This window comes from Ptychodera flava, unplaced genomic scaffold (genome assembly GCF_041260155.1).
Source record: "Ptychodera flava strain L36383 unplaced genomic scaffold, AS_Pfla_20210202 Scaffold_113__1_contigs__length_234537_pilon, whole genome shotgun sequence".
In the NCBI taxonomy this organism is placed as follows: Eukaryota; Metazoa; Hemichordata; class Enteropneusta; family Ptychoderidae; genus Ptychodera; species Ptychodera flava.
In genome coordinates this window covers 161288-187500 of record NW_027248295.1, presented here as the reverse complement: position 1 = coordinate 187500, position 26213 = coordinate 161288, and the positions used below count along the sequence as shown (strand labels likewise).

At 37.5% G+C, this 26213-nt stretch overlaps 2 protein-coding genes across 5 annotated transcripts in view; both read right to left on the bottom strand.

Annotated features, from left to right (window-relative positions):
- The window catches only part of LOC139126647 (tolloid-like protein 1), a 16390-nt gene extending 6967 nt beyond the window's left edge, over nt 1–9423 (bottom strand). The window contains exons 1-3 of one of the 3 annotated variants that reach the window (XM_070692711.1): nt 9338–9423; nt 648–722; nt 171–290 (exon numbers count right to left, since the gene is read on the bottom strand). In XM_070692711.1, coding sequence (XP_070548812.1) covers nt 171–290; nt 648–708 — 181 coding nt within the window. In that variant the 5' untranslated portion in view covers nt 709–722; nt 9338–9423. Of the gene's footprint in view, nt 1–170; nt 291–647; nt 723–5315; nt 5534–7529; nt 7801–9337 lie in introns of those variants that run through there. The other 2 variants (XM_070692710.1, XM_070692709.1) reach the window with 2 other exon arrangements.
- LOC139126646 (uncharacterized) lies at nt 9338–26213 on the bottom strand. 2 transcript variants are annotated; one of them, XM_070692708.1, is made up of 18 exons: nt 26088–26213; nt 23239–23327; nt 22294–22436; nt 21467–21714; nt 20276–20458; nt 19504–19701; nt 18178–18303; nt 17778–17885; nt 17030–17155; nt 16814–16941; nt 16218–16479; nt 15727–15894; nt 15143–15364; nt 14684–14884; nt 14042–14179; nt 13301–13354; nt 12584–12675; nt 9338–11963 (listed from the first exon to the last, which is right to left on the bottom strand). In XM_070692708.1, the coding sequence occupies exons 4-17, from the start codon at nt 21642–21644 to the stop codon at nt 12587–12589; spliced, it is 2181 nt and encodes a 726-aa protein (XP_070548809.1). In that variant the 5' UTR covers nt 21645–21714; nt 22294–22436; nt 23239–23327; nt 26088–26213; the 3' UTR covers nt 9338–11963; nt 12584–12586. The 2 variants fall into 2 exon arrangements, with proteins under 2 accessions (XP_070548809.1, XP_070548808.1); XM_070692707.1 differs by having other exon boundaries at nt 10119–11963; nt 12605–12675.

Here is a 26213-nt window from a genome sequence, read left to right as displayed (position 1 = left end):
GCAAACGAACAAATGAATAAATGAATGAATAATGACATGGAACCCAAAGTTTACTGTTTACATATTTAATATTTGGTAAAACCATCGTTTTACAGAAGAAAAAACACTTGTAACTACATCCAAATATATATTCCCTCAATTTTAACATTGATATTTTCTTTATTTCTCACCATCATGGCAGTATTTTCCAATGAATCCGGGGGCACAGACACATTCGTATGACGTTCCATTCTGTACACACCTCCCGTTATTTTCACAGGGTAGTGTAGGGCATGTCTCGGCTTCGCTACCTGCTCCGCGATAGTCAGAGTGTGAATTAAGAACGACTCAACATTATTTGTATTCATATTCATGGACACAAAGAAATATTTCTGTTTTGACATCAATTCGTTTTTAGGATAGAGTAAATAAGAAACTTATAAGGCTCACAGCAATTTATTGCACAGCGGTTGGAGACTTTTTACATTATCCCAAACACAATGGTGATTTGGGTTTTAAACCTTCCGATTATGTTATTGGGGAGTTGAAACAATGAAAGACTATTTCTATTATTCTCAGCGCAACTTCGTGTTTTTTTAAACCTTATCAATTAGGCCAATGTGCTATAAATAACAAAAAGGGTTTCATTAGCATTCCTCGCAACTTACCTGATACTGCACAAAGTAGTTTGATCAGAGCAGCAAGGCAGATTGCATTATCCGCTCTCATCGTATTATATCGGTCTGCAAACGAAAATATTATGTAAAGTTTAAAGGTTTGGATTGAACGGCAATGTGTTTTGTATGATATATACACTGAACACATAATACTAGTGCTTTTACAGACTTATCTAGGAAACACACCGGGGCCTGGCTCATCAGCGAAGTGGTAGAAAGGTGCGATCTTATTTACTCGTTAGCATTACCGTTGGAAAACCATGCCAGGCAAGGAACCAAAATCGATCGAGCGGCTGTCAGGCTGTCGTTTAGTCAGGGCAGTAAATATGCTTGATGTGAAGTTTGTATCAGAACATTTCTTATACAATTCGAGATCATGTCACCGTGCTTCAAGAGTTGATTCTGCCATACACGACGACAATGAGTGTTTAATTTGACGGGGTATTTTTTTAAGGTCAAGCTGCATATTTATTACGACTTTAATATAATTTCGTTATTTGTTGTCGATGTGTGTTCCATACGCTTGTCTTATTTATATTGCTGTGAGTCGCCTGGGCGGCATATGTGACGTTATATTCTGTTGTCCTATTGCCGCTATAACAATAGCTATGGCCCTGCTGATATATCGTGAAGCACTTTACACCGAAAACTCTAAACTTTAAAAACCCGCAGGTATAAACTTCATCAAAAATTTGTCGAAGCAGGACGAACATTTTCATCGATACAGTTTATGATCACATGGCACTGACGTCATTGTAAAGCATATGTCTGCTCAAAGGCTATTACCGGTATGTGGTTGCTATGGTTGTTTTTGACCGATATCAGTATCATGCATGACTGCAATATTTTTGGCGGAACTGTTGGCTGTAATTACGATACGTTATGCCACACTGTGCCATGGTGACAACAATACTTTGTAATTTCATTTAACGTCGTGTTATTCACCTCTGTTTGCTGTGGATATTTGAGAATCAACGTCGAGTCGATTACATATTCATAGCCATTCAATTTTGAATGATTAATAGTTATCTTTTCATAAATTCCTATTGATGTGTTCAAGACTTTAAAATAATTACTTTTTTCAAATCAATGATCGTAACCACATTAAATTGTTATTCAAATCGCAATCAAACCACGCTGTGGTATAATCTTGCATATAGTACTTGCATCTACTATGCCACAAAATAACCAAACAAAACGACTAACCTTACTTACTAAATCGGTAGGCTTAAATAATAGCCTACACAATTACTTAATATCAGAGGGCTTTAATAGTGTACTTTTAAATATTAAAGTGTGTTGAACAATCTATGTTGTGACAAATCACTACATGCCGGAAAATGCCGAGAGGTTTGACCGTTTAAGAAGGGCTTGACTACGCAGTTTCTGCGTAGTGAAGCTTCATTACGTATTCATGGTGACCCCTGGCCAGCTGTCAATAACTTTGGGGGCTTTTGTCTTTTGGCCTGCTTTGCATATGCGTCGTTGGACACGACCTGCCAATCACCCAGGTAGTCAATTAAACTATTAATTGACTGTTTACCGACCCAATTAACACTATCCAGCAGTATCAGTCATATGTTAATCGCGTGGCCCGGGTGGGCACAACGTGGGAACGCGTGTATTTCTATGTGTACGTTTCACTTGTGGTGTCGTTTGTAACATCATGCTTTTGAAGTCCTTGTTTCACTTACAGTATTACCTTCAAGGTGACGGGCTTACTATTAATGTTCAGTATCATTGCACCGAGTTCTGCCCACGGTGAAAACCACCTGTTTTGCCTACTAATTACTGCGCCATCAAGGGTGAATTGGGGCGTTTCTCAGTTCGCACCTTTAGACTGGTAAGAGTTGTAAACTTCTGGCTTAGATTATTGTCTCTTCCTCAAAACCGTCTCTCGTACACCTGTTATAAGTTTCAATTTGGTGAAGCGGAAAAGAATAAAAAGTGTTGGGCACTTGGTGTGAAACAGCTGCTTTTCTCAGTGGGATGGGAGAAGCTTGGATAAACCAAGGTGTTGGGAACATAAATGTTTTTATTAATTTATTTAAACAGCGTTGTAAGGATATTTACATCCAAGAATGGCAAGCTAATTTGAGTTTTTTCTCTAAGCTGGATACTTATTGTGAATTTAAGAGAACATTCAATAGAGAGAAATATTTTTCAGTCTTAGATAAGAAGAAATTTTGTCATGCTCTGTGCCGTTTTCGTGTTTCTGCTCATTCTCTACGAGTTGAGACAGATAGATATTTACACAACCCTCGTGCTGATAGAATCTGTCTTTTTTGTGATACACACCAGGTTGAAGATGAATTTCACTTTTGCTTGATATGTCCATTTTATACAGATTTGAGAGCGAAGTACTTATCAAGATATTTCTATACTCCACCTTCTACAGTTAAATTTGTAAAATTATTGCAATCTGAAAATGTGTCTATTATACGTAATCTATCAAAATTTATATTTTACGCCTCAAAGAAACGTTCTAGTGCAATTCCAAATGTAACAAGTTCTGTATAACTGAAATGAATTTTTGTAGAGCACAGTCTATATTTGTATTTACAGCGTCTTCAGAGATGTAACTATATTTTGTGATATGTATACTTACGGGCCGGTGGCCTATAGTATATGAAATAAATATATATATAGTAAATTACTGCCCGTCGCTGCCCGTCCTGAATGTAGCCTATCATAGCTACAGTAATCAGTCAATATATAATACCCCGCGCCTTATACTTTCTATATACACTTGTAAAATCATAGTCCGAGCCGTAAAATTTTTGACTTTCGATCCGATATACAGGTTGATCGTTGAATCGCACCGGCGCATCCATGTTTACTTGCCCAATAAGCTTACTACTCTGCAAAGGGTGGGTAGATGGAATTCCAGGGCCAAAATGAACACCGGGGCGAAACTTTTTGTGAATCCATGTGAAAACATAAATCATTTATCTGTTTTGATATATACTCCTTAATTGTAAGTTTGATCAAAACCGAGACCACATTCAAGGGCTATGCAGACTGTCCATGTACGCACACACAGGCAACCAACGGTGAATATCAGCGTCAGCGGCATAACTATCGGGTCGTAAATCGATCGGCGGTTTGGGGCCCTGGACTATGATTTTATAAGTTTATATCACAAACAAATGTTGTGGAATATTAAGATATCGACCTATTACTGTATTGAAAAGGCCAATTTCGTGACGGGCATTGCTAGAAGAATGACGGGCAGGGACGGCAGTAATTAGTAGGACTGTTTCTTTGAATACTGTTCGATATTAAGTGACGGTCAAACTTTTGGGTGGTGCGCGTGACCGGCGGCACTGACACAAACTGGTTTGACAAGCATATAATTCAGGTTTTTTCAGTGTTGTTACCATTTGTCCGTGGTGGAAAACATTGACGGAAAACCAGAGAAAACGGTCCCGCTCCGAGAACAGCCCCGAGACGGGGACGGCCACACTTGTGGTGTTGTTTGTACCATTGTGCGTTTGAAGCCCTCGTGTTATCTACAGTATACCTTCAAGGTGACAGGCTTACTATAAAAGTTCAGTGATCATGGCATTGAGTAAACGTGTTACATGTCATGATGTAAATCACGCAATGTTTTTTTTTTTTTACATATATCCCAAGGATTTGTTTTCGCTTTCTTTTGCCCTCGCGAAGTTTGCGAAAATTTCTCGCTCTGAAAAAATTTCCGGCCACAGTATCATTGAACCCACTCATTTTTTTCTGGGTGACCTGTGACCAAATGTATGTAATAGTTAAGTCGATCATGCGGGGAAATAAAGGAGTATTAAAGCAAAGTTCTATTCGTCTATGTCCGTTAATTGTCAAAAGTCAAGGCAAAATGGTGATCCTGAATGATTTCATGACCATTGGGCGATAGAACTTTAATTTACTCTGCAGTGCGCCTGTTCGATACACAAACATTACGACACTTTTGTCTGTGTAGGTATTAAATTTGGTCTGGCCGAGAAAAAAAAGGCAATCAAGACCATAGTCCAAGTTTTTAGAAAAACTAACTGGGACACGAACGGGATTCGTGAATCAAATTTTGTTGAGCTTTACAAGCTGTCTGGTTCACGGCTTATTGTGCACAGGCCGCGTCTTTGCCCTTGCCATCGTGTCATTGAACTTGTAAATGGACGCATCAATTTAAACGATTTCTTTTTATGAATGTCCGTAAGTTCATAATCAAACACCGATTCGTTTGAAATTCGTTTGCCTGGTACAAGCAGGCTTTGTCATCGCGACGATTCACGTGCTGCCGCGGGCCGTTTTCTCGGACGAGGCGTGGGGCCGTTCTCACTTGTTACCTTATGACGCATATCAATAGCGGGCACTTAGGTTTTGGTCAAGGTACTTGGCAATTTATTCGAAGTTTGACACCAGAACTATAAAACCAATAACTTCAGGGATAAAAACAGCAATACCGCCACCGCTACCACCAACAATAAATCATCATCAACAACAACATTAACAAAACGGGTAGACATAAAAAGCCAAAAAATGGTTTTTGGATGCCGAAGATGGCTCTTGCCATATAAAATCACTGACAAACAGTAATTGAAAAAAAACCCAAACAAATGTAAAGGACGGGTGCATGTGACGAGATAACGTATCGCATTTTTAAAGTGTACAATATCAACTTACCTCGCACTTTCGGTCGTGTAAACACTTTGGGGGAGCCATTGAGCCATTGAACTCTTCTCTTCTCTTCTACCATAGACAGTTCTCGCTATACTGTCTATGTTTATAAAAATAAAGTCATCTGGCATTTTGAAATTTCTGTAGGCTCATATCGAAGTCGGGCGATTCCATGGCTCTTTGGGGCAATTAAGTGTACGTCGAGCTTAAGGAATGTGGTTACATTCGCGATGTTTTATTCGAAATCATTTATTCTAGGGCAAATGCACACAATTTATGCCGTTGGAAATACTGGCCGCTCATAAACTAGACAATAAACTCAATATGTGTGCATCTTTACTTTTATTGTCAAAGTGCCAACGACACCTACAAAATACAGAATAGTTCAGTCCAGGTATTTGCAACTGTGCCATCAGACTGGTCAACCGAAAATCAACCATAGGTGTCTTTTGGCACGCGTATACGCCAGACACCTAGGCGACGGTAATCCGCACCACTTATCACTATCTTGAAGGTACTCCTCCCCCTATACCACTGGCTATCCCGCCCTCAAGGCAATACGTCATTCGACCAAGCATTGTTATTGTAATTTCCTGCATAAAATTAACAGCGAGGTCAAACGGTCAAAACCTCTCGGCATTTTTTCTCATGAGTGCGCTTGCTGGTTTTCGATTTTTCAAAAAAATACTTCAATGGATGGGGAATTCGAAAAAAGGTTGGTTGTCTATTGTTGTATTAGCCGGTGTTAATATCAGCCATGTTGTTGATGTGTATGGTAGCAGCTACACAGCAATGGCAACCGCTTAATCTTAATTGAGACAATCGCCGCCTACAGGTGCGTGCAGTCAGAGCGCCTCCCACGGCCATGCATGCGAGACGAGTCCTTGGCCGAGCCCTAGTGGTAAGGGGAGATAAGGGAGGCGGCTCTAACTGGACGCCTACTGTTTTCAGTCGTGTAAATTGATAGCCTCGGGCCGGGATAGAGGTCGGAAGGTTAAAAAAACGTATTTTGCAAAATGGCACTAATCGTCTTATTAGATGCTTCGCAAACCATTGTGGTAACAACAAAGGGTGAATTGTCATTTATGACTTTTGGAGCATGAACAACCGGTGATAAATAATCCAGGATAAAGTAAAATTGAATACGTCATGGTTACATGATGAGATCACTGATTTATATAATTTTGAAGTAGCAATGAATTGATTTACAATATTATCAGGGTGAATTCTTCAATAAATTTTTTTTTCTAGAATGTAAAGTTTTTAGAGTCAAGAAGGTTCAAGAATCAATCGAGTTGGCCTCGAATTCCATCGTTTAAACACGGTCCGTGGTTTAAAGGAACTTTACGAGTGACATACACTACTGTCAATGTGGAAACATTGGTAGCATATAGTTTTACAACCATTGTCTTAGGGCAAGCTTGGCGCAGATTGCGACGAGAGATAAAATGTAATTCATAGACATCTACATATTCTCAAACAAAGACGCCTTGGATACATCAAAGTTAAGAAATTCTCTTTTCAGCTAGAACCATGTCAAGGTGAACTTACGGAAATAATATAGCTTCAAAACAACTCAATGGGTCAGTGTGGCAGGATAATTACTCAGAAATACTGGCAAGCAGTCTGTACAATATATCAAACGACACTGCAAACAAACAAACAGTTCCGAAGACACGGCAGAGAGATTGATTTGAAAATGAAAGTAAGTGCGAATTTGCCTTCATGATTGTCAGCAATATCTGAAATTAATTTCGTATGGCCGACGTCAGTTCTTGAGTTCAACCATGAACTTGACCCTTAAACCTTTAATTGAATGCATAGATTTCGTGATTGTTCATCGCGATGTATAGTGTACATGTGTTACTGCAATGTACACATGGGACTTAATGAAGCCTCTTCTCTGTTCGTGGTCATGCATTTTCTTTTCGATTAATATCTTCAGGGCATTAATTACACAGGATTGGTGTACTGACTGTCTCCAAAACCCGAGAAAACGCGAAAAATTACACTTTCGATACAACATAATGTTACCTAAATGTTGTTCTATTGAAGGATGGAGTCGTACGTCTAGCCTACTGAATGTAAAAAGAATTATGCTTTCAGAAAACAAGTTAGTGTTCAAATAGCTTTCGTATCCTTTTAGCGATTCACAGTAAATGGAGACATCCATTTTCGCACGTGTAGAATCAGACATGTCATGAAATCATTTACAATTACCTGTAGACGTCGTAAGAATTGCCTTGTCTTCCGATCGCAATGAAGACGTCCTCCGACTCTCCTTGTGTCAGCAACAAGCCTCGGTAAGTGATCTATTATGCCCACCTGTTCCTTCGGAAGAACTTCGTAGAATATTTATCCTAAAATCTTGTCAAAACATCGACGTTGTAGTTCCTGTTAGACGTCAATGTTGCCTTCATATACTTTATATGATAGGATTTACGCGTTTCCATTTACGGTCGGCAACGTCAGCCCGGGGAATCCCCGCTATGGCAATTAGCATTAAAAATTTGCATGTCATGTCATGTCATGTCATGTCATGTTGACAACAGTTTCTTGCTATCAGTAGCTCACACGGCATTCACATGTTATTTTGGTCATGTGTAAATGATCTTCGGAAACACTGTATTGAAATTTTAACTAAAGCCGACACAATAGCAACCCTTATAGCGGCCTAACTGACACGAATGCCACCTTGTAGGGTTTTGTTGTGTTGCCGCTGTTGTCGACTTGTAGCCGGGTTGTTTTGAGAGTACCACAGACGGCTTTTACAGCCATCTACTAATATCTAGTAACAATTAGACCTGTACAACAATTTCCAAAGGTAAATGTACACATTTTGATATTTCATAAGGGTAGTCTTGTTCATTGAATTGCATAAAAATAAATCACAAACTGATACGAAAACTGGTACTGGCTGGTACTATCGTCACTGACCATAGACAATCACATAACCGTACATCAAAAGTCTTGCTGATTAATTATGCATATCAAAATAGGAAAAACATACAATGGTTTTGTAGCAGTGATTGTGCAGCAATGCTGTGCGTGTGTCAAAGGGTATTTTTCTGCACTGGGGTCAGCTCAATTAAATAGTAGTAAAGCACCACAATCGGCTTACCTTGACCCCAGCCTACCCTTTTCAGAAACAACAACATCCAACGCCCTCAAGCTAACGCCTCGTATTTACGAGACGACAGAGGAAGCTTTATGCCCAAGAATTGCTTACCGGATAAGTGATATGCTAATAATTTAAGGGGATTTTAATGACGTTTCTGCTTGTAGGACGTTGCAACGATAAAATGATTGAAGGAATACAAGCACGAGGATATCGTAGCGACATATGTAGGAATCCTAATAAAAATCAATGTAAAATACAGTAAAGGCTACAGTGTATGAGTTGTGAGTATAGGAGCAACTACGTATAGACATATGTACGTGAATCGTATTTTGCGGTCATCTCTTATATAATCATACATGCTATGCCTGTATTGCGATTCTTCTATTGTTCAGACGGTACTGATATGAACCCATATTTTAACTAGTGAAAATACGAATTATATTTTCACTGTATATAAACCGAACTTCTTAAAGGGACGCGTACGCGTGACCTTCGTTGGTATGCATGACCTTCGTTGGTATATGTACATAGGCCTATACAACAGCTGAGCCAATAAGACAAATGGCAATCGGAAACCGTAAATCATTATGATTATGGTCAAAATTCTGTTGTTTGCAGTCAGTTCATTTATATTGCACCTAAGCACAACTACAATTGTACCAAAAACATACAAACAAACGTATCGAAAATTAGTATCATTTGCCGACACCTCCCACCGTTCACGGCCGGTCCCGTGGCCGTGCAGTTATTTCATGTCGTCTACGCTGCTAAAGATTACATGTAAGATATCGGTTGATAGTGAATCATGATAGAACCGCTTTACGACCAGTTTCCTGTTGATAAGCTTAAGTATCTAGGTGGTGAATTACATCGTTTACAGCCGTAAATGAGCTTACAGTGTACTCACTTCATGTTTTCCCTAATCCGCTTTACCGAGATGGTAAATTCGGCATATTTGACGTCTGGGGACATGTATAATTCTTCGAGATAAACTGACTGGTATACGGGTATTATATCCACTGTGCATTCATAAGCTTAGATGTCGCATAGCTGCTTGCTCTATGCTTTCAGCTGTTCATACTCGATCGAGTTTGAAATCGAACGCTGGCGTGGCGCGAGTATTTTGACCCGATTTTGGCGGCATCATAACTTTCACGCAGGGATGAGGTTATGTATCAAAACACGAAAACACACCCATTTTACACACTCCAGCCTATGTTTTACATCCACCGTCATTTTAAACTAAAAATAAATCTTCTTCAAATTGTGAAAACCTGTGTCGACATCGTAATATTTAAATTGTTCGCTTTAAAAGTGCTCCATAAACCCTTCTTTGAAGTGGAATGGCCCAATAGCGGAATAATATCAAGAAGTGATACGGTTGTCATCACTCCTTAGCAACCAACTTTTTATAAGTACAGCCTGGAGGAAGCAAGGTCGATTTCAAGTTGATTTCGTCGCTAATTTCGGAGCGTCTGTAGGAAAACAGTCATAACCAAAGAATGCATGTATGATAAAGGGGTTATTACACGAAGTTAGGGCGATACTGGGTCGTATTCTCGTGTTGCACAGCAACAAGTCAAAATAGGGACACATCGCTCGAATACGACGCGTTATAGCCCAAACGTCGTGTAATAACCTCTAAATATTTACAGCAAAGAATAAATACAGAGTGCTGACAATAATCTGACGAATTTGTTTGGTATAATACCTCTTACTTAGTGGCAGTTACTAAAACTTATAAACATGCACTTCCTATGATCAAATATTAAAGAAGCTTTGTTTGACATCCAAAACCTCTTTGAATTAATAATGCTGCAACACTACTCATTACCGAAGGTTTTAGCTCGCAAGATACATCTTAGGACACGAAAACAAACATTGATTGCTTATATCCATTTCGTAATGTTTACTTGCAAGAAATTCACTTGAATAAATTTACTATTCAGAAAAGTAAGCTTATTGTCAAGGAGAGATACGTGTGTCAACATAAATATATATTTGTCCCTCTTTATTTGTAGCCGTCAGTCATTTTTGTATTATTGATTTTTGAAAATAGAGGTTTAGAAGGGTAATTAACATTGTTGCACCAGCGGATGATAAACATTTTTTTTTCTTTTTTGCTTTAAATTCAGAAAAGGGCTAAACGTCAAACGGGGTCTCAATCAAATCATTTGTGAACATTATTACTTGAAAAGCCACACAAATACAGAGAAGGCCAGCACATTGGTAGCGGTTTAACTAAGCGATGTTATAAAATACAATATTCTTTATCAACAATATGATACCTACTTGAGCGGCCGATGATATCAAAATGATAAAATATGTCATAAAATCTGTTTTTGCAATATGTATCACAACTCTACCATTTGACTATACGGTAAATGCAACTATGCCTATTTTTATACTTTTGACGGCTGCTGCAACTATACTGTGATTTTCTCATTTTATTGTCATGAGTAACTTATTTTCCATTCAATAGTTTTCATAATTAGCAATAGTGTCGGAAATAAAAGGAAGACATAGAAACTAAATCGGATGTGGTATATTGGACAATCATCACAAAAAATACACAGGAGGTACTGAAAGCAAACGCTAAGCATCAGTTTCGCACTTATCCCCTATAGAAGACAAAACGACGTATACAAACACATTCTACAATGTACATATTTGTGTAATCAAAGAAACATAGTTAAACTATTAATAATCCTACGTATATGAACGTATGGTATAAAATAGCAATGTCAGGAAAATATTGCCATTCCAATAAAATTTTACTCATATGTAATTATAGATACCGTCCTCCCCAATGAACTCAGCATCAGCTGGTTGGTAAAGGTTTAAACCAATCGATGATCTTGGAACTAGTAATTTTTATCAACAATATAAGACATATTTACATTGACTGGCTGATGATATAAAATGATACAGTAGGTAATGAAATCTGACTTTATAATATGTACCACAAAATAATACGATTGGGATATAATCTACAACAAAATACATGATTGTTTTGCTAAGCACAATCTCCTAAATTCCATAGAACAACAATACTTTAATACTGACATAACAATGAATTAACATCAGCCGACTGGTAAAGTTTATAGCCTAACAAGCAATATTCTTGAATACAATATTTTTTATCGACTATACAATACATATTTACATGCTGATGTTCTATAAAAATGATACAATATATACCACAAAATGTACCATTCGAAGTTATTCTACATAAAATACATGATTGCTTTGCTGGGAACAATCTCCTAAATTCAATATAACAACAGTCTTTCTATACTGACACTCAAAGCCAGGATATGTCACACGGACGTCGTTTTCTGTTTTAAATGTTCACACTTTGGAAGTATCGAGCTTACAGGTTTATCCTCATCTAAACTGTGATCCTGGATTTCAGGAATAGATTGTTCCCTTTCACCCGTTTCGTATTTGTCGGCTATCAGTCTGAATATGCCATAATTGAGCAGGATACGATGTAGACAGTTAGGTAGCTTATCAAAGTGTCTGCAAAGGCACTGAAATGTGAAATATTTCCACAAGAACACAAGGATAGGTTAGTAAACGTTCATATCTTCATAAATACTACATGATCTTGTGATATGTGATTTCCCTGATGGGCTACAGAAGCGCGGCATTGCACGTAAAATATTTGCTCCTAAATATGAAAGGGCACACTATTGCCTCAAAGATTTCTTCTGAATGATTAAAACTGGTCAATGAACTGTGATAACCTGACAGCAATCATCAAAAGTATCGCATATGCTAACATCCAGCATGTACAATGATTAAGACTGCGTGTACATGGAAAGGTTTTTACAAACAAAATGAGTACATCACATACATAGAGATTTGATATGATGATTACAGGACTGTTCACATATTCTGATCCATCCCTTTCTCAAAATGTTTGTATACAATGGACTCAATACAAGAGTGCCATAGTTGAATGCTATCAAATGTTACTGAAAGATTTTACAAAAAGTTCGTTGCGCACTAACGCATTCAGCATATTAAAATTATATTATTAGTAGTATTATTTAACGCGCCTTGCACGGTTGGGGAAACTAGTGAGTGTTAGTTGTTTTCTGTTATGTCAAAGGCACATGTATTTTTCTATTTGAGTCAAAGTACTTACAACTTAGTCCACATTACTCACATATGATGTGACACCCACACAGATGACTACCAGTAGAAATGCGACTCCTAAAGATATGTACAATTGTTGTGCTGTACAGAGAAAGAATATCAACTGATTAGCCTAGCTCTAATCGTGACATAGTACGGCGCCAGTTCATATGCCCCGTCATGAATTTTCTATGTTTCGTCTTTCATGTCGAGGCAAAATGATGTTTTTTTATTTGTAGCAAACATTAATAGGGGTATTCATGTTTAATTACTGTGATGTTTGCTGTATCATTTTCCACGCCTAGAACGTAGCAAGATCATTATTTCACACATCATGGTCAATCAATACACTGTCGTGAAAATATTACATAGCTCAATAAAGTCTGTACAATCATATAAGCCTTAAGGTTTCTTAGTTAAACTGAAAATATTAAAATGATCGAAATGATAATTTTTTCGAAATATTAGTGATATCTAAGGCCGATTATTGAAATGAATCATGCATGGTGTGAGCTGAATATCTTTTTATCAACTAATTCATGGTTAAATATTGTTGAAGTTATATTATTTATCAACCATAAATCGTATACTGTAAATTAACAGATTCTATAAAGAAGTTAAGATTGTATTCCTATTTCTTAGAATAGATACTGTGTGACCACCAAAGAACTGCCTTCAAAATTACTTTACGAAATAAAGGATAATCATTAACAGGTAGGTGACTTACCGGCTGATAAGTAAACTAATTCGCTACTGTTGTCAAACTCCGTCGTAGATGTTTCTGTAGAAAAAAAAACCAAAAAAAATAAAGATGAATGTATCCAGTGTAATGATAAATTATTTTTCGAGATGTATAATATCAGAGTACGAAGAAATTTCTTAATTGGGAGAACAAATACATGAATAGGTTTTACTAATAGTAAAGACTATCGACGAACATGGATTTTGTGTAAATTCGGAATCACTTGTACCGTCTGGTGATACTTTGATACTTTATTCTCAATAAAATTTTTCATCTCTGTGATCAACTTTGCTGTGTCTGGTTAAATTGATGAAGTTTGCTTTTTCACATTGTTGATTGTCATTCTAAAATAAAGCATTCGACACCAGCTACATTCTTCTACCTCTACTCGATCGTTTTCACAGAAACCACATGTTAATATGAATGTGGTTGAACTGATAAACTGGAACAAGTATTGCCTTTTTTCGATTGTAACACGCTATTTAAAACATAACTGTATGTCGTTGACGTTGCGACTGAAACATCACCTGGCTGTAAAGAATATAAGCGGTGTAAATCCGAGAAGGATCATTGTTATACCGAAACACATAATGACAATGATCAAAATAATTTCAGTTGAAATGGTATGTAGACCCTTTCCACGCTAAAAATACAAAATATATAATTTTTATAAAAGAGTCTGTCAAACAGATCATGATTTGTCCGATGACTGTTTTTAATTCTTACCAGCATAATCTGTAGTTGTATGTGGAATATCAGATCCATCGCCACAGTGGTCGAAAAAGTCTGCAGTAAGATACCTCGGTATACATCGATTGTTGTCACAAAGGAAGTCATCAGCGCTAGGGCAGAAACCATTTTTATCTATTCCACAAAAATAGAAATCAGATTTATGGACCTGATAGTACATACGGAAATTGCACACGATATCCTACATATTGAAATGAGCTTAAGTGTCTTATCACCATCGCTTATCAGTGGAGCCGGGGATTGTAGGATGAGATTAAGTAACGTGAATGACGCAATATCGATAGAATACTCATGGTCACGGTAAGAGTTGTAATTTGTTGGGAATGACGACTTAACCATAGAATTAAATGTCTATTCAGAACTGACGAATAAAATATTCTACAAATTGATTATTAAACACACTGATTGTTTACCAGTATAAATCTTTGTCAATTATGTAAGACATTTGAAATAATATAAATATGGAGAAAACGAAATATGTTCTAATTGTCTACTTGAATTTTCTATTTATATTACTATTTTTAGATCACAATTGAAATACTCTATTGACTTAATTAATGTACATGTTGAGTACTCAGAAATGTGATAGTTAAAGTGACTCACTTTATCATAACTCACCTGCGTTTGTGTAAAGTGTGTAGCCTGCCAGTAATTTCCTCTCATCTTCCACCAGTTCATCAGTCAGATGTAACACAAGTGTCAAGTTGCCGCGTATATCAAAAGATGATCCTTGGTCCCCGTCGCAAACTATTCCAACAAGAATATTATTCTCGTACACGTGCACACGTTCACGTTTGTCATCACAGCGTGTGGTGATGCCTGAAAGACAAACATTGTAGAATCTGACTGTAACAGAGGGACAGTGACTGTCATGATTATCAAGTGAAAATCGGCAATGGCTACTGTTTGTGGTAGTTATTATGTGTTGTGCTTATTATGTTACTGACAGTTATAAGTTTGATTTTGCACGGCTTCAAATAAGTTTATCTTTTCAAATATCCACAAATATATTTCATCCAAATGAAAAATGAGGAAAAAACTGAGAATGAATGAGGGCATAAAAAGTCGCGGATTTACCTGAGTCAAACTGGTCTGATGCTGTTGGTCGTGGTGTTCCATTTTTCAACCAACAATGTTTGTAAACCTTGTCGTACGCGTACGACTTACAAACACTCTGCTGTTCCCTGCACAACTCACAGCATTCATGGGCATCGGTTACGCTGATATCGTTGATACTGTGAACGTCCGATATATCTGCTCCATTTCGCCCTGTATTGACATCAACATTGCATGCTGGGTCTGTTTATTTCGGGAAGATATGGAATGATAATGTTAATTCAAAACAAAAAATGACTGATCAGGATTTGGACTTGTATCAAGAGTAAAGCCCTTTGGACCAGAAAGAAATGTGTGGTTTACCTTCTAATAATTGAGAACAAAAAAGCCATAATCTACATCACGGTCATAAGTTCCATGGTGACAAGCTCGATGTAACACAAACAACACAGCACAGATAGACAACAAACAAGTACCAGTACTAGAGACAAGACCTCTATTGAGTGACCCTGATTTACAAGCTTGCAAGAGAAATGGCTGAGAGTAATTTATGAAAAAATTTTAATTCTAAATATCAAAACTGGAGGAGTCATGTTACTTATTACCTGGATCGAGGACTCCTGAGAGGATGACGTTATGAAATTCCAGATGATTCTTCAAATACTTATCCTCCGTTGTTAATGAAAGATTATAAGAACGAGAACGAATGTCAGTGCCATGTCGATGTAGATTTATAAAGCCACCTTTTGCCTTGATTTCTGCATCTTCAATTACTGTACGGAAAGAAGATTCAATGTCAATTGTCACCTTGCAGATGCATGTAGAAAAGGCTAATGTTTAACAAACAGAGAACCGTGTAACAATGTGTACATCAAAGAATGACACTACTGTTAATAGATGAAATGCATCACCGGAAATTAATTCAATATTCTAGGCTGGCGTATTTCCATTTAACTTTCTTAAAAGGTCGGCCTTAAAAGGAACAATATGCCCCATCCCAAAAAGGGGTTGGAAGATTTAAAAAAGAAAGAAAGAGAAGAAAAATTTCGAGGTCATTTTAACCAGAAGGTGTACTATATAAATCTTATTTACTCACTGGAGTAGTTAGTCCTTGTCGAGGAATGTAATCCGTTGTCGACTATCGGGACGAGCTTGATTTCGTATCCCTTCCCAGTTACAGTCCCATCAGACACAAAGCGGATGAAGACACTGTTGCTACTGGTCCTTAGGGTTTGAGGAATTTGATTGCCACAGAAGACTCCAAGTAAAGGGCTGTTTGTGTCGACGCCATCGTATATGGCGACGCTGTCCTTTGAACAACCGGGCGAGTTTTCCACATCAAGCATGATGGAATCAATCTAAAACAAATTGTACGTTCCAGCCTATGAAATTGACGAACACTGATCAAACATAGTTAAAACATTCGTTTTCGTCTTTATGCATCAACATGTGAGTCTCGCCAAAAGTCGTTCTGATTCGACGAGCGCACTCGGCATTTTAAAATTGTTTTAGACTATGGTAAATCGGGCCACTAAATCAATATAGAGCATATTATTTCATAAAACTATTAGTGTTATGTAGCCAAAAAGAATTCGTTAATATAACAGTAACAACAAAAATTCATCATTTCATCAAACATGTTATGGAGTCCATACGCAGTTTTGTCATGAATTCAAGAAGATGATAACTTACCTCAATCAGTTTGTTCTTAGATGTACTGACTTTATAGTTACAGTAAGTGTAGGTATCGTATTCATGAGGGTGATTTGGTGACGTAATTACCGTGTATTCCTCAATAGTAAGATCTTCGTCACAGGTGTCTGACAACAAAGAGAATACGTTATGGAGAGTTCAGTAAGTATAAATCACCAACAAATCCAGGGCCGAGCTCTCGACAAAAATGCTTACCTTTGTGTTCACAGTTTTGTCCCTCAAACCCTTTCAAGCAAGTGCATGTGTAAGTTCCGAAACCGTCTTCGCATGTTCCACCATTTTGACAAGGCTGAGACATACACTCATTTGATGTCGTGATTCCTGCAAGGCAAAGTGATGACTTATAAAAATAACTTGTTTTGTAATGTTTTGTTTAAAATCTAAATATACAAATGCATACTTCAATAGGGCACACGCAAGGGTCGGTGCAAACGTAGCATTTTAAGGGCATCAGTTTCCACGTAAAAGCTAACCTTGCTCTCCCTCTCAATCTCTGGCTCTCTCTGTCTCTGTCACTCTGTCACTCTGTCACTCTGTCTGTCTGTCTGTCTGTCTATCTGTCTGTCTATCTGTCTGTCTATGTATCTGTCTGTTTCTCACTCTCTCACTCTCACTCTGAGAACAGAATTACAATATTTATTTCCCATCTATGTATCAATATCACAACCAGTAACCAAATGGAACAGGATGTAATTTTAACGGGCATACGGACTAAATGCGGACACTATTGTAATTTCCTGTTGACAGCGCCTCACTATGACATTTGTTACCGATATTCCTTGTAAGGTTAAATATGTTTATATCACTAAGATTTAAACCAGTGACAGTGGCATAATCATTTCCAATTTAGCCACAAATGACCATAACTGACGTTTTCCGACCATACGGTGCCAGAAAAAGCCACATAACTGACGAGGCTATGTAACAATATGATTAACCTCACCATATTCGCAGTGTAGTCCATAGAAACCACTAGCACATTCGCAAGTGAATCCATTAACTTGGTCGATGCAGGTAGCACCATTTACACAAGTACCAAGGGCACAGTTTTCTGCGAAAGAGATCAGACATTACTGAAAGTACATAGGGACTTACAAAAGCCAAGGTAATATTTAACGACATATTCAAAACTATTATTTGAGGTATGTATATATATATATATATATATATATATATATATATATATATATATATATATATATATATAAACATTTACAAAAGCATACTTACTATACATATTAAAGAAACCATCGATCAGTTTTTTTCCCAACTGTAAACAAATACAGCTACACTGTAGCGATTTGATGGTATACCAAAGACAGCAAAGAATGGGTGAAACATACCACATAAATACTCATCTGTGTTATCACCGCAGTCATTATAATTATCACATTGAACACGTGATGACATGCATCTTCCATTTCCACAGAGGAACAGACCTTGTTCAGTAGGACACACGCCCTGATTGGCTGTAATAATTAAAAATTGAAAGTCAATGAATCTCCAGAACAAGGTTAATGTGTATATTATTGGAGACTACAACGGTTTTTCATAACCACAACGTGATTAACAAGATTTCGCCTTATACGGTTTTATATATTTCAGCCACATTGATGGCGTAGACAAAGCGATCGAGAGGTTGCTGCAATAATAGTACGTCTTTCATTGAAATAGCACTGTTGGAAAACACGAGTTCTCTTTTGAATTTGTTCAAGGGAACATCCCGTTTGATTCACACATGTCTTGAGCCGGACAAAATATCGTAGTAACCCGTCTCAATCTGGTTTTGTTGCTTATTGAATATACGTCTTAATGGAAAAAAAGATGTATAATTCATTATTAAAGGGGAAGTTTACCTAGGATGATTTTTACATATGTGGTAGCTCTGTGGTCATTTACCCAGAAAAAAACTTTTTTAACCATTTATAACTCGCAGGATTTTTTTACAAAAAACGATAAAATAGTACAGGAAGTTGCCCATGTTATTTGAATCATGGGAAAAAAGCTCCAAACTTGGAGCTTGCATAATGAGATACAGAAGGGACCATCTTCGGACGGGTATGGCCCCCACATTGTCCACTTACGTAACACAGTAGTAAACAGCAACACAAAATCTGACAGTGGAAAGTTTATTATAAGTGATTCATTGTTTATGCAAGGATACTCAGTATTAACAAAAATTATGTAAATACGCACAGCCTGGTTTAAGCAAGGGTGAGTGTACAATGCCATACCCATGGGAAAATGGTCCCTTCCATATCATATTATGCAAGCTCCAAGCTTGGCTCTTTTTCCCATGATTCAAATTACATGTGCAACTTCCTGTACCATTTCTATCGTTTTTTGTAAAAAAAATCTTGCAAGTTATGAATTGCGAAAATAGCTTTTTCGGGTAAGTGACCACAAAGCTAGCACATATGTAAAACTCATCCTTGGTGAACTTCCCCTTTAAGGTATTTAAACCGGTATAGCTTTGACTTGCAAAAGTCATGTGTGCAGAACGCTGCTGGTTGTTTTTGTAATTATTTTAGTAGATTTACAGCTGGAATATGAAGCGATATGTTTCAAATAATTTAATATTCTTGCCTGTGATAGCCGTTCATCAGCAATAGTATTATACATTCATCATTGCATTAATCTCTTTATGCATTTACTTTTATTGAACTCACCGGCAATGTAGTACTGAGAATAGCGGGCCAAAAACCCGTACGCAAGATGGACTCTGACTCTCTCCATGTAGAATTGGATGAATAGAGTTCCAGTGTCCGAAGAGAACAAGACTTGTCCATCCATATCGCAAACAACTCCAAGCTCGTGTCCATTGACGCCATCTTTGACCAGGATATATTCGTCTGTTCGTAGACATTCTGTCAAACGACCATAGATGACCTTTGTGACCAAACATTATATAACAAGGTCCTTCATGTTATGTATGTATTTAATTCCACAAGATGAAGGCCGATAACATATTATAGTTTTATTTTAACAAAATCGTGATACTCGAGAGGGTATAAATCATGACAATTTTCATTTATATTGGCGTTAAGTATTCTGAGGAAGTTGTCGACAGGCATACAAAAATGTGTCGATTGTAGAATTACTTTTGCCTAAGGTCAGATCTCTGACTTAGAGATCTTCATATTATTTACAAATAAGAAACATATGCAGGCTACCGGATGTATATGAACAAAGATCTAGATTAAATAAAAGCAAACATATAATAAAATATATTATACAGAATTTAAACAAACACATTCCAGGGACCCAGATCACATGACCAGGGTCAAAGCGCTATCGATTCACCGATGTCTCGCCATGTTTCTCCATATCATAAAACCACATTGATCGATTCAATATACCGCATCACTAACAAAGGTATAAAACGATATGTGGAAGTTGCCCTCACTTTCCTTTATAATCAACACTAATTACGTCACATACCTCCATCAGAAGAACGTTTTTGCTCTATATTTACATCTATGATCTGCAGATAAATGCCGGTGAAATTTCCAATAGTCTTGATTGCGATGTCACACATGGACTCCATTGGGTAATTTGGACTTGGGTAGCCGGTATGTGATTGAACGAATCCGTACACTGAACTGGCGGTCGCATCCCTGCAAACTGTTTAAATTTATTCAAAAACTTACGTGATGCGTAGGTATCACAAGTTCCGAGTTAATATTAGAGATAAAACAATTACTGAAAATTCACGAGTTCTATGAAATCGGCGACGTTATTATGCATATTTAAGTATCATATGAACTGTATTCTCTGCATAAATCTGATACCGCCGTTGAAATGCGCAGTTCGAGGCAGATACGACAATAAAATGATTGTTTGTTTATGATTTTGACTAATGAAAATCACTTCAGCAACAGTTTCTTCTTTTCTCATTCATTACGAACAGGTATTCTAAAGGTTATGATTGGATAGCTCGGATAGCTATTCATTGCAGTAGACATCACAAATGTTCCTATACTGGTACTATACAGTGCATTTGAACAGGTTTATGCCATAACAACGTCGTTTTATATTTACTGAATTTTTTTATTGACCTCATTCCAATAGAGGGCAGAAGTCTATCGTACATAGGATAATATAAGAGATGTTCAGTGAATCTATTAGTTGAACATACGCATAAAAGAACCTTATCGACACTATATACCGTTGAACAAGAGAAAAATTAACATCAGAGTAGTAATATAAATTTTATAAAATGATTAATCGCATTCCAGTCAAGTGAGTCCGCAACAATATCATCTGGACGTTTGCCAGCTGACTCAATATACTTAGGCAGTTGGAAAATCATGAATTCATTTTGAACCGCTTGAGTATTTTTTACAGCTTAGAATAATGTACATTTCTAAATGTCGTTTTACCACGTATAACGAGGTATTTTGATGTTTTCCAGAAGGAATTATCCGGGGATATCACCAAGCTTCAGCTGTGATTTTCTCTGAGGATATTCCCCTAAAGGACATGTCATGTCACTTGTGTGTTTGTTTCAGTGCACCTGTGTTTGTGTCTATGTCACTTGGCCTGTCTGCCAAATAGACCCCCCATTCCAGGATTTCCTGTGTAATTTAGAAATAATTACATCGTTTTCCTTGAAATATTAATTATTCATACCTGAAAATGTCATAGGGTATCTGTAATCAACTGCCCTGTACGTTGCATTGAATCCTTGCTTGGTCTGGTAGTGATCACTGTGGAAATCGACAAATAAAGTCGACCCTGTAGAGTAGACTATGTTCGGCAGCTCGTCCCGCAAAACCTCCAAGCAGTGGAGAATTTGCATTGGGTCCATCGTGAACCTTCACATAGTCCGTTTGACAGTTTTCTGACGATCCATCCACTGAGAAAGTTTGGAAAGCTAACTGAAAATACAATCGTAATATTGGAAGCCATCACATGTCAACCATATATATGAGTCTAAAGAACTGGATTTGTTTTAGTAGCATTTCAAACGAGGGTGTTCGCATTAGTTTGCTGAAAGATGGCGCTGTCCTTCTGCCTTTTCCTTTACCTACTTAATCCTCTTTCTACGACAAACTAGTTCAAGTAGGGCCCGTAAAACTTAATTGTCGCATTACACAAAGAAGTATGCCGGTGTATGGATTCAATACGAGGTCAACATGACGGAAGTACACCGAGCTCTTTGGAGAAAGAAGGGTCAAATAGTGTGTATGGCAACAGAATGAATAGACTCGTAAACAAAGGATGGGCAACAAAACATCTGGGCGTTTTGAAAAACGTGAAGGAAACGCTCACATGACCTATCGTCAGATCTTTGACTGCACATTGACGGCATGACAAACAAACCTTGTTGACACAAAGCTTTCGGAGACGTCTCCGCAAGACATTTACAACACTAATGTCGTTAATATGACACCCAGTATGTGCAGTCATATGACCAGGCGGAACTTCAAGTGCGCTCATACACCAGTGTCACTTACCTGTATTGCTTTGTTATCGTCCTGACTAAATATACAATAAGAATAGTCAGTGTTTGAATCATAATCGTCAGGATACTTTGGTGAGTTGAAAGTCCCTGAATCTCCGGACAAGGAAAGATCACATGTTTGGGCAGCTACCGCATCTTTGAGACAAGAGAAGTTTAAAAATATATTGGGTGAAGTTTATTAACACTGACATTGATTAATATATGGTGAGTTTTTTTCAGAATTGAATTATATTGTAATCTGCTCTCTAGACGGGTATGCGCTCTTTGGTATAGCCATGGCGTTTCAAAAATGAACATCAACAGTTTGGTAATAAAGGCTAGCGCTACAACACTGATTAGTTATCTCAACAGGCCGTGTATTACCATAAATACATTGCTAATTCCATAGGCCCTGGGCAACACCGATTTAGATAGGCTAGGTAATACCATGTCGTGCACTCAGGCTGTTCAGGTTTATTGTTGTTGGTATGCTTTGATATTTGCTCTTCAACAATAAACTACAAGAAGTTTCCAGGGCGAGTTCCATGTAGAGGTAATATTTTTCTGTGACGTCACAAAAATAAAATATACCCTTTTATGCCATGCAACTTGGTTTTTTGTCGCACTTTACTCCCTGTTGTCACTACCGCAACACTCTCGCCCTACATCAGAGGATAATACTACCCTTTTGTCAGAGGTGTGCTGCCCCTGTGCTTCTTTCCTTGACCTCACACTATTGTTTTTAAACTGCAGACAGCATTCTATACACGACACAGCGCTTTTCGAAATAGAGCTTTGGGTAAATACCTTCCGACGTGACATTTTTAACTCATGTTCTTCTAGTCACTTTACTTATCCTGGCAATGATTGCGACGTGCTTTCAGAATTGTCATATGGCGTGTTATCCATGGAAACAGTGTAACCCAGTCATTAAATTGCACCTCCAACAATCACCTACCAGTTTTAAACTGTGAAGTTCCACAGCTGAACAGTATAACGAGAAACAATAGATGCTCCATTTCTTCTTCGTAGTTTAATACACATGAACTGTATGATATAAGCGATAAAAAAGAGGAAATGTGAAATCAAAGAAAAACACGACATGAAAAATAAAAAGTAAAAGGTCAGGAGCAACATGAAAAATCAAAAGTACAAGGTCAGTAGTACAATAATTAATGTCACAACTGGACGATACTTATGAAAAGTTTCTCTAAATCCATCGAAATCTGAAGTTATGTTAAAGGGACATAGTAGCTGAGACGTTGGATTGGATTTTTCCTATAAACAGGTGTCGCAAACTAAGCTGTTCGTGCAAAAAAGTGTCCATACGCATTTTTCAGCTGCCAAGTATATTACAAAACTGATCAGCAAGCGGGGAGAAAAAAATCGATATTTACTTCGGATGGGGAAGAGATTTCATTATTTTCAGTGGGTGGGAAGAAAACTTTTTTACTATGGGAATGAGAACTGGAGGGAAGATTTAGCGCCGAACGTAGAGGGGAGCAAACAAAGGTATACTGCAAGCTGCTGGCACGGTTTTGTGTTGAATTAGCTCTCCTATTGGACATCAAGTGGGCGAGGGGAATGCCAGTGGTGGGGAAAGGGCAGTGGAGAGTTTGCATTGTTGTGGGGAGTGGGAAGCGGGCAAACCTTAGATGCTGGAGGGCAGTGAGAATAAAAAATTCAGTGGGAGGGCACATTTTCCGTGTATGTCAGTGGGAGGGCAGTTACGAACAACTCTATTTTCGCCCCCAAATTTTAGGTTAAGGTAAAATTTGGTAAAATTGGTATATCAGCCTTCAAAACATGTTTTGTTATGATTTTGCGAAATTGATCGACCAGTTCAAAAGTTATAATCCTAAGGTAGTTCTTACTTTACTTAACCCTTAACTTTCTTCAGTCTTATATTGTTCGCACTTTCTTTTGTTCAATAATATGTTTGACATTTTTTATAGTTAAGCTCACTTGAATCGGTAACAAAGTAAAGGGTCCGTCTTTAAGAGTCTAGTGACGTACGTGTTTCCATTATGTTACGACCTTTCTTATTTTGAACCTCCATTGTTGTCATCCTTGTATTTGTACGGTGCTGGAAAGTCCCATCTCGTAATGTTTACTAAGCGCAGGGTCTGTCCCAACAGGCGGACATTCATTTACTTCCCTTGCCCAAGATCTTTGCGATCATTACAGTCTTTTTCAGAATTTACCTTTGATTATTTATAATAATTAGACTTTTGGCTAGGATGTACGCTAAGGTAATATATCGTGAGAGCATCTCTAGAAATTGAAAACTTGCTATAGCGGGAAAAATAAAAACTAAGGAATGGATGAAACCATATTCAATGTTACCTACAGAAAAGAGAATACATGTAGCGCAAAGCATTGATTCCAGACACGTCGTCAAATAATCGTCCCTGCAAATGTACACTGAACTGACTAAGATACCACATTTTCCTCTACTTTGTCGTCCTTACATAAGTTCTAAAATTAGAGTCAGCATGCTTTCTATATTTCTGGAGTTAACACTGAGCGTGTAGTCTGCCTATAGCGAATGACATGATAAAACCTGAAAAGATGTGGCTTTTAGTTCAAAATTCCTTTCTAAAATCACTTTTTGGAGGCAATTTTATGCACAGGAAATATTCAAATATCCTTTGAAGATACTGGTAAACAAATGCTTGGTCATTAATAGGGAGATTTCAGTATGCGAAGGAGTTCTTGCATAAATGGAGTACTAATTATGACTGCATGCTCGGGTAACTCTCAAATTCACACAAATAGGATATTTTTTTAATGGGAACACGATTGGAACTAATTTGGGATAATTGGATGGTGTAGTATTGCCGATTTTATCTACAATTGTAATCTCATCTGCTTTTCTTTTTACATTATACACTTGTTTTTATGAGTAATTTGTAATATTGAAACATTCAGCTATAGGGCCCCTAACACTTTTGAGATATTTGAAAAATATGAAAACCCAATTATCCCAAATTAGTTTCAATCGTGTTATGGGTTAGCCACATTTACAATGTCATTGTTGTACCCGGTAATAGTAATTGTATGTCGAGCGTCCAGGCACTTTGGTTTGTTGTCAATGCAAGATGAATAAAAGTTATTTACATTCTTTTCTTGCTGTTTGTCGAAGTGGGGCCTTGGCAAGGGTTCGCAGCATCTTGTTATGCGTCACAGCAGATGAAATCAATTCTATTTTTGTACGGGGAATTACCAACCTTTGATGTCACTTTCTATGGAAACATAAATTTGTTACAAGAACCACAACTTTTTCACTTTGTCGAGACTGTGAATCAGCCAAATAAGTCCGATGTGTTGAACATTTCAGAATTCAAAGACAAAATCCTACTATGCTGTTCTTTTACGCCACTAACTGTTTCACCCACAGAATGCTGACTTTTAAAAAGAGTCTTCTTTTTGTCAAGAGGCTTCACCTACCCCGGATTCTCGGGGGAAACTGGCATGATTAAGTTAATGACTTGTTTTGTTTATGATTCCTGTCAAAATATTATCAATCAATGATATTGAATAATTTCGCGTTTAATCCAAATAGTCAGCAACAATTTGGTGCAAAGAAGCATATTTACATCAATTCTTCTCTGCAGGAAATGAGTAGAACAGCTTTCAAACTGTTTCTTTAAATAATATAGCTGGTGTTCTATAGTTTAAACAAAAAACAAATGTGAACGGCGATAGAACGAATTCAACGCTGCCAGGAGAAAGTTCGAGCTGGAATTTGATGTGATTGTCCAATAAAGTTAAATGTAGAGGGATAACAACTGTAACCATACTCACCGCCTAGAGATATATTTCCCCTTGTTCTATCTCTTCGTCTTCAGACGTTTGCACAGGCAGTGTATCAAACAAGACTTTATAGGTAGAGAAATTCCTCAAGTGTTTGTTTTAGGACCCCCTGCAGGC